This window comes from Nerophis lumbriciformis, linkage group LG26 (genome assembly GCF_033978685.3).
Source record: "Nerophis lumbriciformis linkage group LG26, RoL_Nlum_v2.1, whole genome shotgun sequence".
Taxonomy (NCBI): domain Eukaryota; kingdom Metazoa; phylum Chordata; class Actinopteri; order Syngnathiformes; family Syngnathidae; genus Nerophis; species Nerophis lumbriciformis.
The window spans coordinates 3885001-3902995 of NC_084573.2; the positions used below are offsets into that span (position 1 = coordinate 3885001).

At 37.6% G+C, this 17995-nt stretch overlaps 1 protein-coding gene across 1 annotated transcript; it reads right to left on the reverse strand.

Annotated features, from left to right (window-relative positions):
* Positions 1-7741: 7741 nt before the first annotated feature.
* On the reverse strand, positions 7742-11801 carry nenf (neudesin neurotrophic factor). The gene is made up of 4 exons (XM_061987649.2): positions 11636-11801; positions 11490-11550; positions 11321-11424; positions 7742-7930 (listed from the first exon to the last, which is right to left on the reverse strand). Exons 1-4 carry the CDS (start codon positions 11783-11785, stop codon positions 7754-7756), a joined length of 492 nt encoding a protein of 163 aa, XP_061843633.1. The 5' UTR covers positions 11786-11801; the 3' UTR covers positions 7742-7753.
* Positions 11802-17995: the final 6194 nt, after the last annotated feature.

A 17995-nucleotide genomic window follows, 5' to 3' on the forward strand; every position in this document is an offset into this window, starting at 1 on the left:
ACTTACATCATGTGTTGTCTTCATTAGAACACTTATATATGACTTTTAAAGTCATTTTGATAGTAGGCTAATGTAGCTAATATAGACACTAACATCAGTAATTATTAATGGCAGTGTAGTACCTTTTTTAATTAATTAGTACCGGCATACCGTACTAGCCACCTTCGTTTAGCATAGCAATGGTGCGGTTCCCCTTTACTTCGGTCTTAAACAGCTTCCTCCCGGTCTGTGCCCAAAGTCTTAGAAGGCGCACAACATTTGGAAGACACTGAATTGATTAAAATGAATAAAAACCTTATCTGAAAAACAGCAGAGCCAACATGGAGCTTTTTTTCAAGGTTAAAAATTATTTTCAAGGTAAAAAATGATTTTCAAGGTAAAAAAAAATTTATGGGTGAAAAAAAAATTTAAGGTAATTTTTTTTTTCAAGGTTAAAAATGATTTTCAAGGTAAAAAATGATTTTCAAGGTAAAAAATTTTTTTCAAGGTAAAATTTTTTTTTCCAAGGTAAAAAATTATTTTCAAGGTAAAAAACATTTTTCAATGTAAAAAATGATTTTCAAGGTAAAATTTTTCTTTCAAGGTAAAAATTTTTTTTCAAGGTTAAAAATGATTTTCAAGGTAAAAAATGATTTTGTAGGTAAAAAAAAATGTTTAAGGTAAAAAAAAATTTTCAAGGTAAAATCTTTTTTTCAAGGTAAAAAATGATTTTCAAGGTAAAAAAAAATTTTCAAGGTAAAAAAAATTTTTCAAGGTAAAAAAAATTTTTCAAGGTTAAAAATGATTGTGAAGGTAAAAAATGATTTTCAAGGTAAAAAATTATTTTCAAGGTAAAAAAAATTTTTCAAGGTAAAAAATTATTTTCTAGGTAAAAAAAAATGTTTACGGTAAAAAAAAAGTTTCAAGGTAAAAATTTTTTTTCAAGGTAAAAAATGATTTTCAAGGTAAAAAATGATTTTCAAGGTAAAAAATTTTTTTAAAGGTAAAGAATGATTTTCAAGGTAAAAAGTGATTTTCAAGGTAAAAAAAAATTTTCAAGGTTAAAAATGATTTTCAAGGTAAAAATGATTTTCAAGGTAACATTTTTTTTCAAGGTAAAAAATGATTTTCAAGGTAAAAAAAAATTTTCAAGGTAACATTTTTTTCCAAGGTTAAAAATGATTTTCAAGGTAAAAAATGATTTTCTAGGTAAAAAAAATGTTTAAGGTAAAAACATTTTTCAAGGTAAATTTTTTTTTTCTAGGTTAAAAATGATTTTCAAGGTAAAAAATGATTTTCAAGGTAAACATTTTTTTTCAAGGAACGGGTCTTTTGTGTATATAGTAAAAGTTTTACATATTTGAGTTCAACTCGTGAAAAAGGGGAGCAAAAACAAGTGTTGCGTTTATTTTTGTTCAGTGTACATAGACCTTTTCATACTAAATTCTATACCATAAACCAGCCTCTTCTAGAAACTTCACAAAAAATGTTCTGGTTCCTGCTTTGAGAGTAACCTTCTTCTATCCATGTCTTCTAACGTCCTTGTCCTTGTTGATAAGGTGCAATGTCCTAAGTCTGGTGTTCCTTCTTCTTTAATGCTCTCCCTTACAGTTCTTCCCACTCCTACTGTGTTCTGTATTGCATGCAAGTGTCCTAGTGTTGTACTCATGTCCCAATGTGATTGCCACTCTTTCAAAAGATGTCCTTTACTCAATGATGTTGCCTCAGGCTTACTGAGGAGTACCTCTCTGTGCTGCTCGAACGTTTGCCAGCTGATCGGCCAATTAATTGCCCTTTATGTCTGTGTGAGTCGGAACCCATAGAAACCTTAAACTGGTATTCACCCTCTCAAGCCTGAACATTATTAAAGGTAATTAATTAATTGCTTCCTTTGCAATATATCGCTCACATTTTCAGTGTTTTTCAACAGTTCTTCGTCGTTGTGTACCATGGCAAATTTTCTGAGAACTTCCGCAGCTCGTAGCGCATCTTTCATGGTCGGTGCTGTGTCAGTGTCTTCGTCCTCAGTATCGTCCGGCTTCCTCGCCACAGACGTTAGAATGTCCTCGTCGGTGCGGGGTCCCGGACATTCCAAATCCTTTTCCCGAGGGTTACATCTTTCCTTGAAGTCTCTCTTGCCCAGTCCGGTGGCAGAGTAAAAGGGCGTGTCATCTTCCTCCTCGTCTTCTGGCTGGGAGCCCTCAAAAGCTCTCGCGTCATCGGCGAAGGCCCGGAAAAAACTATCACGGATGGTTTCCGGTTTTACGGTCTCCCAAGCCTTCCTCAGTGAGTACATGGCTCCGAGGAGATCTTGCGTAAATGTTTCATTAGCTCGGAGGAATGCCACCTTTTTCTTGGTCAGCATTTTTCTGTAGTGAAATTTCAGCGTGCGGACGATCTCCCGAGTCACGGGTCGGGAGGCTGACGTGGAGTTTGGGGGGAGGATGACCAGTTTTACCGCTCGCAGACCTTCCACGTGTGGATGGGCCGAGCAGCCTAATGCACACCTGTGCAATAATCATGCTGTTAAATCAGCATCTCGATATGCCACACTTGTGAGGTGGGATGGATTATCTTGACAAAGAAGAAATGCTCACTAACACAGATTTGTGAACAATATTTTCAAGGTAAAAAATGATTTTCAAGGTAAAAAATGATTTTCTAGGTAAAAAAAAATGTTTAAGGTAAAAAAAAATTTCAAGGTAAAAAACATTTTTCAAGGTAAAAAACATTTTTCAAGGTAACATTTTTTTTTCAATGTAAAAAATGATTTTCAAGGTAAAATTTGTTTTTCAAGGTAAAAATTTTTTTTCAAGGTAAAAAATGATTTAAGGTAAAAAATGATTTTCAAGGTAAAAAATGATTTTCAAGGTAAAAAAAAAAAAATATGGTTAAAAAAAATTTTCCAAGGTAATTTTTTTTTTTCAAAGTTAAAAATGATTTTCAAGGTAAAAAATGATTTTCAAGGTAAAAAAAATTTATGGGTAAAAAAAAATGTAAGGTAAAAAATTTTTTCAAGGTTAAAAATGATTTTCTAGGTAAAAAATGATTTTCAAGGTAAAACATTTTTTTCAAGGTAAAATTTTTTTTTTCAAGGTAAAAAATTATTTTCAAGGTAAATAACATTTTTCAAAGTAAATTTTTTTTTTCAATGTAAAAAATGATTTTCAAGGTAAAATTTTTTTTTCAAGGTAAATTTTTTTTTTCAAGGTTAAAAATGATTTTCAAGGTTAAAAATGATTTTCAAGGTAAAAAATGATTTTCTAGGTAAAAAAAATGTTTAAGGTAAAAAAAAATTCCAAAGTAAAATTTTTTTTTCAAGGTTAAAAATGATTTTCAAGGTAAAAAATGATTTTCAAGGTAAAAAAAAATTTTTCAAGGTAAATTTTTTTTTTCAAGGTAAAAAATGATTTTCAAGGTAAAAAATGATTTTCAAGGTAAAAAATGATTTTCAAGGTAAAAAAAATTTAAGGTAAAAAATGATTTTCAAGGTAAAAAAAAATTTTCAAGGTAAAAAAAATTTTTCAAGGTAAATTTTTTTTTCAAGGTTAAAAATGATTTTCAAGGTAACATTTTTTTTTCAAGGTAAAAAATGATTTTCAAGGTAAAAAAAATGTTTCAAGGTAAAAAAAAATTTCAAGGTTAAAAATGATTTTCAAGGTAAAAAATGATTTTCTAGGTAAAAAAACGTTTTCAAGGAACGGGTCTTTTGTGTATATAGTAAAAATTTTACATACTTGAGTTCAACTCGTGAAAAATGGGAGCAAAAACAAGTGTTGCGTTTATTTTTGTTCAGTGTACATACACCTTTTCATACTAAATTCTATACCATAAACCAGCCTCTTCTAGAAACTTCACTAAAATGTTCTGGTTCCTGCTTAGTACTCCTTTGAGAGTAACCTTCTTCCAACGTCCTTGTCCTTGTTGATAAGGTGCAATGTCCTAAGTCCGGTGTTCCTTCTTCTTTAATGCTCTCCCTTACAGTTCTTCCCACTCCTACTGTGTTCTGTATTGCATGCAAGTGTCCTAGTGTTGTACTCATGTCCCAATGTGATTGCCACTCTTTCAAAAGATGTCCTTTACTCAATGATGTTGCCTCAGGCTTACTGAGAAGTACCTCTCTGTGCTGCTCGAACGTTAATGTCTGCTTTGCCAGCTGATCGGCCAATTAACTGCCCTTTATGCCTGTGTGAGTCGGAACCCATAGGAACCTTGAACTGGTATTCACCCTCTCAAGCCTGAACATCCATCGATCCATCCATCCATCTTCTTCCGCTTATCCGAGGTCGGGTCGCGGGGGCAGCAGCCTAAGCAGGGAAGCCCAGACTTCCCTCTCCCCAGCCACTTCGTCCAGCTCTTCCTGTGGGACCCCGAGGCGTTCCCAGGCCAGCCGGGAGACATAGTCTTCCCAACGTGTCCTGGGTCTTCCCCGCGGCCTCCTACCGGTCGGACGTGCCCTAAACACCTCCCTAGGGAGGCGTTCGGGTGGCATCCTGACCAGATGCCCGAACCACCTCATCTGGCTCCTCTCGATGTGGAGGAGCAGCGGCTTTACTTTGAGCTCCTCCCGGATGAAAGCGCTTCTCACCCTATCTCTAAGGGAGAGCCCCGCCACCCGGCGGAGGAAACTCATTTTGGCCGCTTGTACCCGTGATCTTGTCTTTTCGGTCATAACCCAAAGCTCATGACCATAGGTGAGGATGGGAACGTAGATCGACCGGTAAATTGAGAGCTTTGCCTTCCGGCTCAGCTCCTTCTTCACCACAACGGACCGATACAGCGTCCGCATTACTGAAGACGCCACACCGATCCGCCTGTCGATCTCACGATTCACTCTTCCCTCACTCGTGAACAAGACTCCGAGGTACTTGAACTCCTCCACTTGGGGCAAGATCTCCTCCCCAACCCGGAGATGGCACTCCACCCTTTTCCGGGCGAGAACCATGGACTCGGACTTGGAGGTGCTGATTCTCATCCCAGTCGCTTCACACTCGGCTGCGAACCGATCCAGTGAGAGCTGAAGATCCTGGCCTGATGAAGCCATCAGGACCACATCATCTGCAAAAAGCAGAGACCTAATCCTGCAGCCACCAAACCAGATCCCCTCAACGCCTTGACTGCGCCTAGAAATTCTGTCCATAAAAGTTATGAACAGAATGGGTGACAAAGGGCAGCCTTGGCGGAGTCCAACCCTCACTGGAAACGTGTCCGACTTACTACCGGCAATGCGGACCAAGCTCTGGCACTGATCATACAGGGAGCGGACTGCCACAATCAGACAGTCCGATACCCCATACTCTCTGAGCACTCCCCACAGGACTTCCCGAGGGACACGGTCGAATGCCTTCTCCAAGTCCACAAAACACATGTAGACTGGTTGGGCAAACTCCCATGCACCCTCAAGGACCCTGCCGAGAGTATAGAGCTGGTCCACAGTTCCACGACCAGGACGAAAACCACACTGTTCCTCCTGAATCCGAGGTTCGACTATCCGGCGTAGCCTCCTCTCCAGTACACCTGAATAGACCTTACCGGGAAGGCTGAGGTGTGTGATCCCACGATAGTTAGAACACACCCTCCGGTTCCCCTTCTTAAAGAGCCTGAACATTATTAATGGTAATTAATTAATTGCTTCCTTTGCAATATATCGCTCACATTTTCAGTGTTTTTCAACAGTTCTTCGTCGTTGTGTACCATGGCAAATTTTCGGAGAACTTCCGCAGCTCGTAGCGCATCTTTCATGGTCGGTGCTGTAGAGTCGGCGTCAGTGTCTTCGTCCTCAGTATCGTCCGGCTTCCTCGCCACAGACGTTAGAATGTCCTCGTCGGTGCGGGGTCCTGGACATTCCAAATCCTCTTCCCGAGGGTTACATCTTTCCTTGAAGTCTCTCTTGCCCAGTCCGGTGGCAGAGTAAAAGGGCGTGTCGTCTTCCTCCTCGTCTTCTGGCTGGGAGCCCTCAAAAGCTCTCGCGTCATCGGCGAAGGCCCGGAAAAAACTATTACGGATGGTTTCCGGTTTTACGGTCTCCCAAGCCTTCCTCAGTGAGTACATGGCTCCGAGGAGATCTTGCGTAAATGTTTCATTAGCTCGGAGGAACGCCACCTTTTTCTTGGTCAGCATTTTTCTGTAGTGAAATTTCAGCGTGCGGACGATCTCCCGAGTCACGGGTCGGGTAGCTGACGTGGAGTTTGGGGGGAGGATGACCAGTTTTACCGCTCGCAGACCTTCCACGTGTGGATGGGCCGAGCGGTTATCGACAATTACAACGATTTTGCGCTGTTGAAGGAACATGTGTCGGTCCAGCTGTTGAAGCCACGTGGTGAACAAGGCGGGAGTCATCCGGGCTTTTTTATCGTGCCCGTATTGCAGAGGCAAACGTCGCACGCCCTTCAAACACTCGTGGGACTTTCCAACGACAAACAAAGGGACTTTATCGCTGCCGTCCATATTCGCTGACACCATCAGCGTGACGCGATCTTTAGGCTGTTTCTCCCAGACTGCCGATTGGCCGTTGCTGGCGTAATCCGGCGTGCGTTTGAAAAAGAGCGCCGTTTCGTCTGCGTTGTATATGTCTCTGGGCTGGTAGTCCGAAAATACCTTTGCCAGGCGCGCTTTCCAGTGCCCCGGCTGAGACAAGTTGCCGTCTTTACCACATACTCGCTTGTGTGTCAAGTTGTAGCGTTGCTTGAAACGGGTGAACCAGCCATTTGAGGGGATGAAGTTAGCGACTCCGAGGTCTCTGGCGAACTGTTCCGCTTTCTGCGAAAGCAAGTCCCGTCTAAGTGGGAGCGTGGGATGTTTCTTCCGCACGTCACAGTACCACAAGTAAAGAGCCTTCTCCACATCGGGGTTTTTGGCCAGCTTTATTTTCTTGCAGTTGGAGTTGGCGTTCCCGGACTCGTATTGCTCTTTTATTTTGGTGGAGTTTTTGATCCAGCCGCTCAGAGTGTTGCGCTTGACGTGGAACTGTTCCTGTACCGCAGTCCGAGCAGTTCCTCCTTCCACCGCCTTGACTGCTTGGTACTTACTATCTAATGTGTGCAGTTCTAACTTTCGCTTTTGTCCACGCTCGGCCATTGGAATAAAAACCGACTAGTCCATAAATGACGATGTTGGAATAATTGTTTGTAAGTTATCACAAAAGAAACGTTGTATTATGAATGCTGTCTTTCGAGGCCTAACAAGAGGAAGAAGGCTCGTGAAACGCCACTGTGATTTCAACACGGACAGATGGCAGGATCTGCTCAACTTCCAGAGGAACTCTCTTTGAAGTGTTAAACGAACTCTCTCTGAAGTATTTCACAAACTCTCTTCCAACTATTTGGTGACCGAGGTCAACGCTATTTACGACCCGCTGCCCTCTTGAAGTCCCTGTTGGTCAGGAGACGGGAGGGGTTATCCATTGTCCTCCAACACCTGCCCCAGCTGGATCCAGGAAGAGCCCAAGCCCGAGAAATCCTCTTCTTGGACTTCAATGAGACCGAAAACAATGACTGTTTTACATACTTCCCATTCCTGCTGTGACATGTGTTGGTGCGTGAACATTGAACATCCGAATAAATGAGGAGACGAAAACCTTCTTCGTCAGAGCGTGGTGCAGGACTGTGCAGAGAGTGCAGTGGCCATGTCTCTCCTCAATATTGAGTCCAAATTGAATTCTGTCTCTGTTTGATTCCTTGCCTTTTGTCTTGTTTAATAGATGTCCTCAGTGTTTGAACGTGACAGACGATAAAGTGAAGAGCTAGTCTACTCGATAAAGAGTTTTAAAAATGGATTAAAACTCGTCTTTGATCTTAAAGTGAGGCTGGTCTTCAGGTTTAAAGTCCTCGTTGGGGCTTCCGTCCTCGTTGAGGATGCGCGCTGCCGTGTAGCCAACGATTGGATACTTGGCTTTGTAGGTGTCCTCAAAGACCCTGTCCAGGGAGTCCAGCTGCTGCTTCGTGAGGCCGGTCTGTCACCGAAAATACATTTACAACCAAATTATTACATTGCTCAGAGGAAACTGGTATCAGTATGCAGTCTCAAAATAAAAGCATACATGAAGTAACATTTTGAGAGACAGCCATCGATCACTCCTTAAAAAAGGGGCCAACTTTTCTTACCTATTGGTACCTGCTTATGTGTATTTGGGATCCTATTGGTACCTGCTTATGCCTATGGCAGTGTTTTTCAACCACTGATACAGTCTGGTGTGCCGTGGGAGATTATCTAGTTTCACCTATGGGTTAAAAATATTGTTTGCAAAGCAGTAATTATAGTCTGCAAATGATGTGTTGTTGAGTGGTCGGTGCCGTCTAGAGCTCGGTAGAGTAACCGTGTAATACTCTTCCATATCAGTAGGTGGCAGCCGGTATCTAATTGCTTTGTAGATGTCGGAAACAGCTGGTGGCACCGTACAGGTAAAAAGGTGCTTAATATGCTTAAACCAAAAATAAACAAAAGGTGAGTGGCGCTAAGAAAAGGCGTTGAAGCTTTGGGAAGGCTATGCCGAACGAAACTAAGACTGAACTGTCTACAAAGTAAACAAAAACAGAATGCTGGATGACAGCAAAGACTTACTGTGGAGCAAAGATGGCGTCCACAGTGTACATCCGAACATGACAAAGAAGGATAAAAACAGCTAAAATATTTTGGATTGCTAAAACAAAGTTGATGCGGGAAATATCGCTCAAAGGAAGACATGAAACTGCTGCAGGAAAATAACCAAAAAAAGAGAAAAAGCCACCAAAATACATACTTGCCAACCCTCCCGGATTTTCCGGGGGACTCCCGAAATTCAGCGCCTCTCCCGAAAATAATAATTTTTATTATTAAATATACTTGTTAAATAAAACCATGGCCTTGTTTTTAATGAATACTTAGGTCTACTACACTACTGTATTTTAATGTTGTCATTATGGTGGTACTTAATGAATACTTAGGTCTACTACACTACTGTATTTTAATGTTGTCATTATGCTGGTACTTAATGAATACTTAGGTCTACTACACTACTGTATTTTAATGTCATTATGGTGGTACTTAATGAATACTTAGGTCTACTACACTACTGTATTTTAATGTTGTCATTATGGTGGTACTTAGTGAATACTTAGGCCTACTATGCTACTGTTTTTAATGTTGTCATTATGGTGGTACTTAATGAATACTTAGGCCTACTACACTACTGTATTTAATGTTGTCATTATGGTGGTACTTAATACTTGGTCTACTACACTACTGTATTTTAATGTTGTCATTATGGTGGTACTTAGTGAATACTTAGGTCTACTACACTACTGTATTTTAATGTTGTCATTATGATGGTACTTAATGAATACTTAAGTCTACTACACTACTGTATTTTAATGATGTAATTGTGGTGGTACTTAATGAATACTTATGTCTACTACACTACTGTATTTTATTGTCATTATGGTGGTACTTAGTGAATACTTAGGTCTACTACACTACTGCATTTTAATTTTGTCATTATGGTGGTACTTGATGAATACTTAGGTCTACTACACTACTGTATTTTGATTTTGTCATTATGGTGGTACTTAATGAATACTTAAGTCTACTACACTACTGTATTTTAATGATGCAATTGTGGTGGTACTTAATGAATACTTAGGTCTACTACACTACTGTATTTTAATGTTGTCATTATGGTGGTATCTAATGAATACTTGGGTCTACTACACTACTGTATTTTAATGTTGTCATTATGGTGGGACTTTAATACTTAGGTCTACTACACTACTGTATTTTGGTGGTACTTAGTGAATACTTAGGTCTACTACACTACTGTATTTTAATGTTGTCATTATGGTGGTACTTAGTGAATACTTAGGTCTACTACACTACTGTATTTTAATGTTGTGATTATGGTGGTACTTAGTGAATACTTAAGTCTACTACACTACTGTATTTTAATGATGTAATTGTGGTGGTACTTAGTGAATACTTAGGTCTACTACACTACTGTATTTTAATGTTGTCATTATGGTGGTACTTAATGAATACTTAGGTCTACTACACTACTGCATTTTAATTTTGTCATTATGGTGGCACTTGATGAATACTTAGGTCTACTACCCTACTGTATTTTGATGTCATTATGGTGATACTTAATGAACACTTAGGCCTACTACGCTACTGTTTTTAATGTTGTCATTATGGTGGTACTTAATTAATACTTGGTCTACTACACTACTGTATTTTAATGTTGTCATTATGGCGGTACTTAATTAATACTTGGTCTACTACACTACTGTATTTTAATGTTGTCATTATGGTGGTACTTAATTAATACTTGGTCTACTACACTACTGTATTTTAATGTTGTCATTATGGCGGTACTTAATTAATACTTGGTCTACTACACTACTGTATTTTAATGTTGTCATTATGGCGGTACTTAATTAATACTTGGTCTACTACACTACTGTATTTTAATGTTGTCATTATGGTGGTACCTATGGAATACTTGGGTCTACTGTATTTTAATGGTGTCATTATGGTGGTACCTAATGAATACTTAGGTCGACTACACTACTGTATTTTAATGTTGTCATTATGGTGGTACTTAATGAATACTTAGGTCTACTACACTACTGTATTTTAATGTTGTCATTATGGTGGTACTTAATGAATACTTAGGTCTACTACACTACTGTATTTTAATGTTGTCATTATGGTGGTACTTAGTGAATACTTAAGTCTACTACACTACTGTATTTTAATTATGTAATTGTGGTGGTACTTAATGAATACTTAGGTCTACTACACTACTGTATTTTAATGTTGTCATTATGATGGTACTTAATGAATACCTAGGCCTACTACCCTACTGTATTTTGATGTCATTATGGTGATACTTAATGAACACTTAGGCCTACTACGCTACTGTTTTTAATGTTGTCATTATGGTGGTACTTAATGAATACTTAGGCCTACTACACTACTGTATTTTAATGTTGTGATTATGGTGGTACTTAATGAATACTTAGGTCTACTACACTACTGTATTTTAATGTTGTCATTATGGTGGTACTTAATTAATACTTGGTCTACTACACTACTGTATTTTAATGTTGTCATTATGGTGGTACTTAATGAATACTTAAGCCTACTATGCTATTGTATTTTATTTTAAGCCATTATGGTGGTGGCCAAGTTTTTTTCCAAGGTGGTACTTGGTTTAAAAAAAAGTTTGAGAGCCGCTGCTGTGTCAATACCAGACTGGCGTTGAAACAGGAGTTCAGAACACGTCACAACTGGGTCACTTGAACAATGCGGCATCCTGGGCTTAACGCACACAGCAACAAACAAAAGGACAATAAAAAGGTCTTCTCACGGTATCTGACGTCAGGTCTTCGGGGTCGAGGGACATCTTCGCTACGGCTCGGGTGGAGTCCTTGCCAGCCAAGGCGTTGTATGCCGCGTTTTTGCCATAAAACTCTGAAACCGTAAATAAGAAGTAGAAATGAGACATTACGTGTGAGGTTAGAGGTAAATACAAGCACCTTTTCCCTTGGTAACATCGAACACCACCCCTTTGACCGCCATGTAGATGGACTCGCCCTCCTGGCAACGGAGATGCGTTCAGGGGTTGCGGCACAAAACACGCGACATAACATTTATTCATAACATAATGGCAGTTATACGCTACCTGGCTTCCGTCGTACCTCTTCAGCTCCTCCTCGGTGAATAACCTCACGGGCTTGGTGGCGGCTTTGTACTTTAACTTGACGTCGTCCGCCGAAACCAGGCTAATAAATAATAGCGATAAGAACAGGAGGTTAGCTCCGGTTGTTGCCATGGCAGAGTCGCTTTTGTTTGCCGGAGGCGGAAATGAACGCACCGTTTCACTTCCGGTGTCGCGTCTATATATGGTCAATGGTGCGTTTTGGTGTAGTTATTAACAAGTAGTCTCGTCCCATGTTTCTAACATTATTAACTAGTCACCTAGTCTCATGTTTCTAACATTAACTAGTAGTCTAGTCCTATGTTTCTAACATTATTAACAAGTTGTCTAGTCCCATGTTTTTAACATTATTAACTAGTCACCTAGTCTCATGTTTCTAACATTAACTAGTCATCTAGTCTCATGTTTATAACATGATTAACTAGTAGTCTATTATCATGTTTCTAACATTACTAATGACTCGTCTAGTCCCATGTTTCTAACATTATTAACTAGTCACCTAGTCTCATGATTCTAACATTATTAACGAGTCGTCTAGTCCCATGTTTCTAACATTATTAACTAGTCACCTTGTCTCATGTTTCTAACATTAACTAGTAGTCTAGTCTCATGTTTCTAACACTATTAACGAGTCGTCTAGTCCCATGTTTCTAACATTATTAACTAGTCACCTAGTCCCATGTTTCTAACATTATTAACGAGTCGTCTAGTCCCATGTTTCTAACATTATTAACTAGTCATCTAGTCCCATGTTTCTAACATTATTAACTAGTCATCTAGTCCCATGTTTCTAACAGTATAACATAGTAGTCTAGTCCCATGTTTCTAACATTATTAACTAGTAGTCTAGTCCCATGTTTCTAACATTATTAACGAGTCATCTAGTCCCATGTTTCTAACATTCACTAGTCATCTAGTCTCATGTTTACAACATGATTAACTAGTAGTCTAGTATCATGTTTCTAACATTATTAACGAGTCGTCTAGTCCCATGTTTCTAACATTATTAACTAGTCACCTAGTCCCATGTTTCTAACATTATTAACGAGTCGTCTAGTCCCATGTTTCTAACATTATTAACTAGTCATCTAGTCCCATGTTTCTAACATTATTAACTAGTCATCTAGTCCCATGTTTCTAACAGTATAACATAGTAGTCTAGTCCCATGTTTCTAACATTATTAACTAGTAGTCTAGTCCCATGTTTCTAACATTATTAACGACTCATCTAGTCCCATGTTTCTAACATTCACTAGTCATCTAGTCTCATGTTTACAACATGATTAACTAGTAGTCTAGTCCTATGTTTCTAACATTATTAACGAGTTGTCTAGTCCCATGTTTTTAACATTATTAACTAGTCACCTAGTCTCATGTTTCTAACATTAACTAGTCATCTAGTCCCATGTTTCTAACATTATTAACTAGTAGTCTAGTCCCATGTTTCTAACATTATTAACGACTCATCTAGTCCCATGTTTCTAACATTCACTAGTCATCTAGTCTCATGTTTACAACATGATTAACTAGTAGTCTAGTCCTATGTTTCTAACATTATTAACGAGTTGTCTAGTCCCATGTTTTTAACATTATTAACTAGTCACCTAGTCTCATGTTTCTAACATTAACTAGTCATCTAGTCTCATGTTTATAACATGATTAACTAGTAGTCTACTATCATGTTTCTAACATTACTAATGACTCGTCTAGTCCCATGTTTCTAACATTATTAACTATTCACCAAGTCTCATGTTTCTAACATTATTAACGAGTCGTCTAGTCCCATGTTTCTAACATTATTAACTAGTCGTCTAGTCTCATGTTTCTAACATTAACTAGTAGTCTAGTCTCATGTTTCTAACATTATTAACGAGTCGTCTAGTCCCATGTTTCTAACATTATTAACTAATCACCTAGTCCCATATTCTAACATTATTAACGAGTCACCTAGTCTCATGTTTCTAACATTAACTAGTAGTCTAGTCTCATGTTTCTAACATTATTAACGAGTCGTCTAGTCCCATGTTTCTAACATTATTAACTAGTAGGCTAGTCCCATGTTTCTAACATTATTAACTAGTCACCTAGTCTCATGTTTCTAACATTAACTAGTAGTCTAGTCTCATGTTTCTAACATTATTAACGAGTCGTCTAGTCCCATGTTTCTAACATTATTAACTTTTCACCAAGTCTCATGTTTCTAACATTATTAACGAGTCGTCTAGTCCCATGTTTCTAACATTATTAACTAGTCACCTAGTCTCATGTTTCTAACATTAACTAGTAGTCTAGTCTCATGTTTCTAACATTATTAACGAGTCGTCTAGTCCCATGTTTCTAACATTATTAACTAATCACCTAGTCCCATATTCTAACATTATTAACGAGTCACCTAGTCTCATGTTTCTAACATTAACTAGTAGTCTAGTCTCATGTTTCTAACATTATTAACGAGTCGTCTAGTCCCATGTTTCTAACATTATTAACTAGTAGGCTAGTCCCATGTTTCTAACATTATTAACGAGTTGTCTATTCCCATGTTTCTAACATTATTAACTAGTCACCAAGTCTCATGTTTCTAACATTAACTAGTAGTGTAATCTCATGTTTCTAACATTATTAACTAGTAGTCTAGTCCTATGTTTCTAACATTATTAACAAGTTGTCTAGTCCCATGTTTTTAACATTATTAACGAGTTGTCTAGTCCCATATTTTTAACATTATTAACTAGTCATCGAGTCTCATGTTTCTAACATTAACTAGTCATCTAGCCTCATGTTTATAACATGATTAACTAGTAGTCTAGTATCATGTTTCAAACATTATTAACTAGTCACCAAGTCTCATGTTTCTAACATTATTAACGAGTCGTCCAGTCCCATGTTTCTAACATTATTAACTAGTCACCTAGTCCCATGTTTCTAACATTAACTAGTCACCTAGTCCCATGTTTCTAACATTATTAACTAGCCGTCTAGTTCCATGTTTCTAACATTATTAACTACTCACCTAGTTCCATGTTTCTAACATTATTAACTAGTCACCTAGTCCCATGTTTCTAACATTATTAACGAGTCGTCTAATCCCATGTTTCTAACATTAACTAGTCACCTAGTCCCATGTTTCTAACATTATCAACTAGTCACCTAGTCCCATGTTTCTAACATTATTAACTAGTCACCTAGTCTCATGTTTCTAACATTAACTAGTAGTCTAGTCCCATGTTTCTAACATTATTAACGAGTCGTCTAGTCCCATGTTTCTAACATTAACTAGTAGTCTAGTCCCATGTTTCTAACATTATTAACTAGTCACCTAGTCTCATGTTTCTAACATTAACTAGTAGTCTAGTCCCATGTTTCTAACATTATTAACGAGTCATCTAGTCCCATGTTTCTAACATTATTAACTAGTCACCTAGTCCCATGTTTCTAACATTATTAACTAGTCACCTAGTCCCATGTTTCTAACATTAACTAGTCACCTAGTCCCATGTTTCTAACATTATTAACTAGTCACCTAGTCCCATGTTTCTAACATTATTAACGAGTCGTCTAGTCCAATGTTTCTAACATTAACTAGTCACCTAGTCCCATGTTTCTAACATTATTAACTAGTCACCTAGTCCCATGTTTCTAACATTATTAACTAGTCACCTAGTCTCATGTTTCTAACATTATTAACGAGTCATCTAGTCCCATGTTTCTAACATTATTAACTAATCACCTAGTCCCATATTCTAACATTATTAACGAGTCACCTAGTCTCATGTTTCTAACATTAACTAGTAGTCTAGTCCCATGTTTCTAACATTATTAACTAGTCACCTAGTCTCATGTTTCTAACATTAACTAGTAGTCTAGTCCCATGTTTCTAACATTATTAACGAGTCATCTAGTCCCATGTTTCTAACATTATTAACTAGTCACCTAGTCCCATGTTTCTAACATTATTAACTAGTCACCTAGTCCCATGTTTCTAACATTAACTAGTCACCTAGTCCCATGTTTCTAACATTATTAACTAGTCACCTAGTCCCATGTTTCTAACATTATTAACGAGTCGTCTAGTCCAATGTTTCTAACATTAACTAGTCACCTAGTCCCATGTTTCTAACATTATTAACTAGTCACCTAGTCCCATGTTTCTAACATTATTAACTAGTCACCTAGTCTCATGTTTCTAACATTATTAACGAGTCATCTAGTCCCATGTTTCTAACATTATTAACTAATCACCTAGTCCCATATTCTAACATTATTAACGAGTCACCTAGTCTCATGTTTCTAACATTAACTAGTAGTCTAGTCCCATGTTTCTAACATTATTAACTAGTCACCTAGTCTCATGTTTCTAACATTAACTAGTAGTCTAGTCCCATGTTTCTAACATTATTAACGAGTCGTCTAGTCCCATGTTTCTAACATTATTAACTAGTCACCTAGTCCCATGTTTCTAACATTATTAACTAGTCACCTAGTCCCATGTTTCTAACATTAACTAGTCACCTAGTCCCATGTTTCTAACATTATTAACTAGTCACCTAGTCCCATGTTTCTAACATTATTAACGAGTCGTCTAGTCCAATGTTTCTAATATTAACTAGTCACCTAGTCCCATGTTTCTAACATTATTAACTAGTCACCTAGTCCCATGTTTGTAACATTATTAACTAGTCACCTAGTCTCATGTTTCTAACATTATTAACGAGTCATCTAGTCCCATGTTTCTAACATTATTAACTAATCACCTAGTCCCATATTCTAACATTATTAACGAGTCACCTAGTCCCATGTTTCTAACATTAACTAGTCATCTAGTCCCATGTTTCTAACAGTATTAACTAGCCGTCTAGTCCCATGTTTCTAACATTATTAACTAGTCACCTAGTCTCATGTTTCTAACATTAACTAGTAGTCTAGTCTCATGTTTCTAACATTATTAACGAGTCGTCTAGTCCCATGTTTCTAACATTATTAACTAGTCACCTAGTCCCATGTTTCTAACATTAACTAGTCACCTAGTCCCATGTTTCTAACATTATTAACTAGTCACCTAGTCCCATGTTTCTAACATTATTAACTAGTCACCTAGTCCCATGTTTCTAACATTACTAACTAGTCACCTAGTCTCATGTTTCTAACATTATTAACTAGTCACCTAGTCTCATGTTTCTAACATTAACTAGTAGTCTAGTCTCATGTTTCTAACATTATTAACGAGTCGTCTAGTCCCATGTTTCTAACATTATTAACTAGTCACCTAGTCCCATGTTTCTAACATTATTAACTAGTCACCTAGTCCCATGTTTCTAACATTATTAACTAGTCACCTAGTCTCATGTTTCTAACATTATTAACTAGTCACCTAGTCCCATGTTTCTAACATTATTAACTAGTCACCTAGTCCCATGTTTCTAACATTATTAACGAGTCGTCTAGTCCCATGTTTCTAACATTATTAACTAGTCACCTAGTCCCATGTTTCTAACATTATTAACTAGTCACCTAGTCCCATGTTTCTAACATTAACTAGTCACCTAGTCCCATGTTTCTAACATTATTAACTAGTCACCTAGTCCCATGTTTCTAACATTATTAACGAGTCGTCTAGTCCAATGTTTCTAATATTAACTAGTCACCTAGTCCCATGTTTCTAACATTATTAACTAGTCACCTAGTCCCATGTTTGTAACATTATTAACTAGTCACCTAGTCTCATGTTTCTAACATTATTAACGAGTCATCTAGTCCCATGTTTCTAACATTATTAACTAATCACCTAGTCCCATATTCTAACATTATTAACGAGTCACCTAGTCCCATGTTTCTAACATTAACTAGTCATCTAGTCCCATGTTTCTAACAGTATTAACTAGCCGTCTAGTCCCATGTTTCTAACATTATTAACTAGTCACCTAGTCTCATGTTTCTAACATTAACTAGTAGTCTAGTCTCATGTTTCTAACATTATTAACGAGTCGTCTAGTCCCATGTTTCTAACATTATTAACTAGTCACCTAGTCCCATGTTTCTAACATTAACTAGTCACCTAGTCCCATGTTTCTAACATTATTAACTAGTCACCTAGTCCCATGTTTCTAACATTATTAACTAGTCACCTAGTCCCATGTTTCTAACATTACTAACTAGTCACCTAGTCTCATGTTTCTAACATTATTAACTAGTCACCTAGTCTCATGTTTCTAACATTAACTAGCAGTCTAGTCTCATGTTTCTAACATTATTAACGAGTCGTCTAGTCCCATGTTTCTAACATTATTAACTAGTCACCTAGTCCCATGTTTCTAACATTATTAACTA

What these genes read in the sequence shown, in the direction of transcription:
- nenf (XM_061987649.2), bottom strand. Translation starts at nt 11,785, where the DNA reads ATGGCAACAACCGGAGCTAACCTCCTGTTCTTATCGCTATTATTTATT. An exon ending in CGATGTTACCAAGGGAAAAG is followed by an intron (nt 11,425 to 11,489) that starts GTGCTTGTATTT and finishes TTACGGTTTCAG; the next exon opens with AGTTTTATGGCAAAAACGCG. An exon ending in AAGACCTGACGTCAGATACC is followed by an intron (nt 7,931 to 11,320) that starts GTGAGAAGACCT and finishes TTTCGGTGACAG; the next exon opens with ACCGGCCTCACGAAGCAGCA.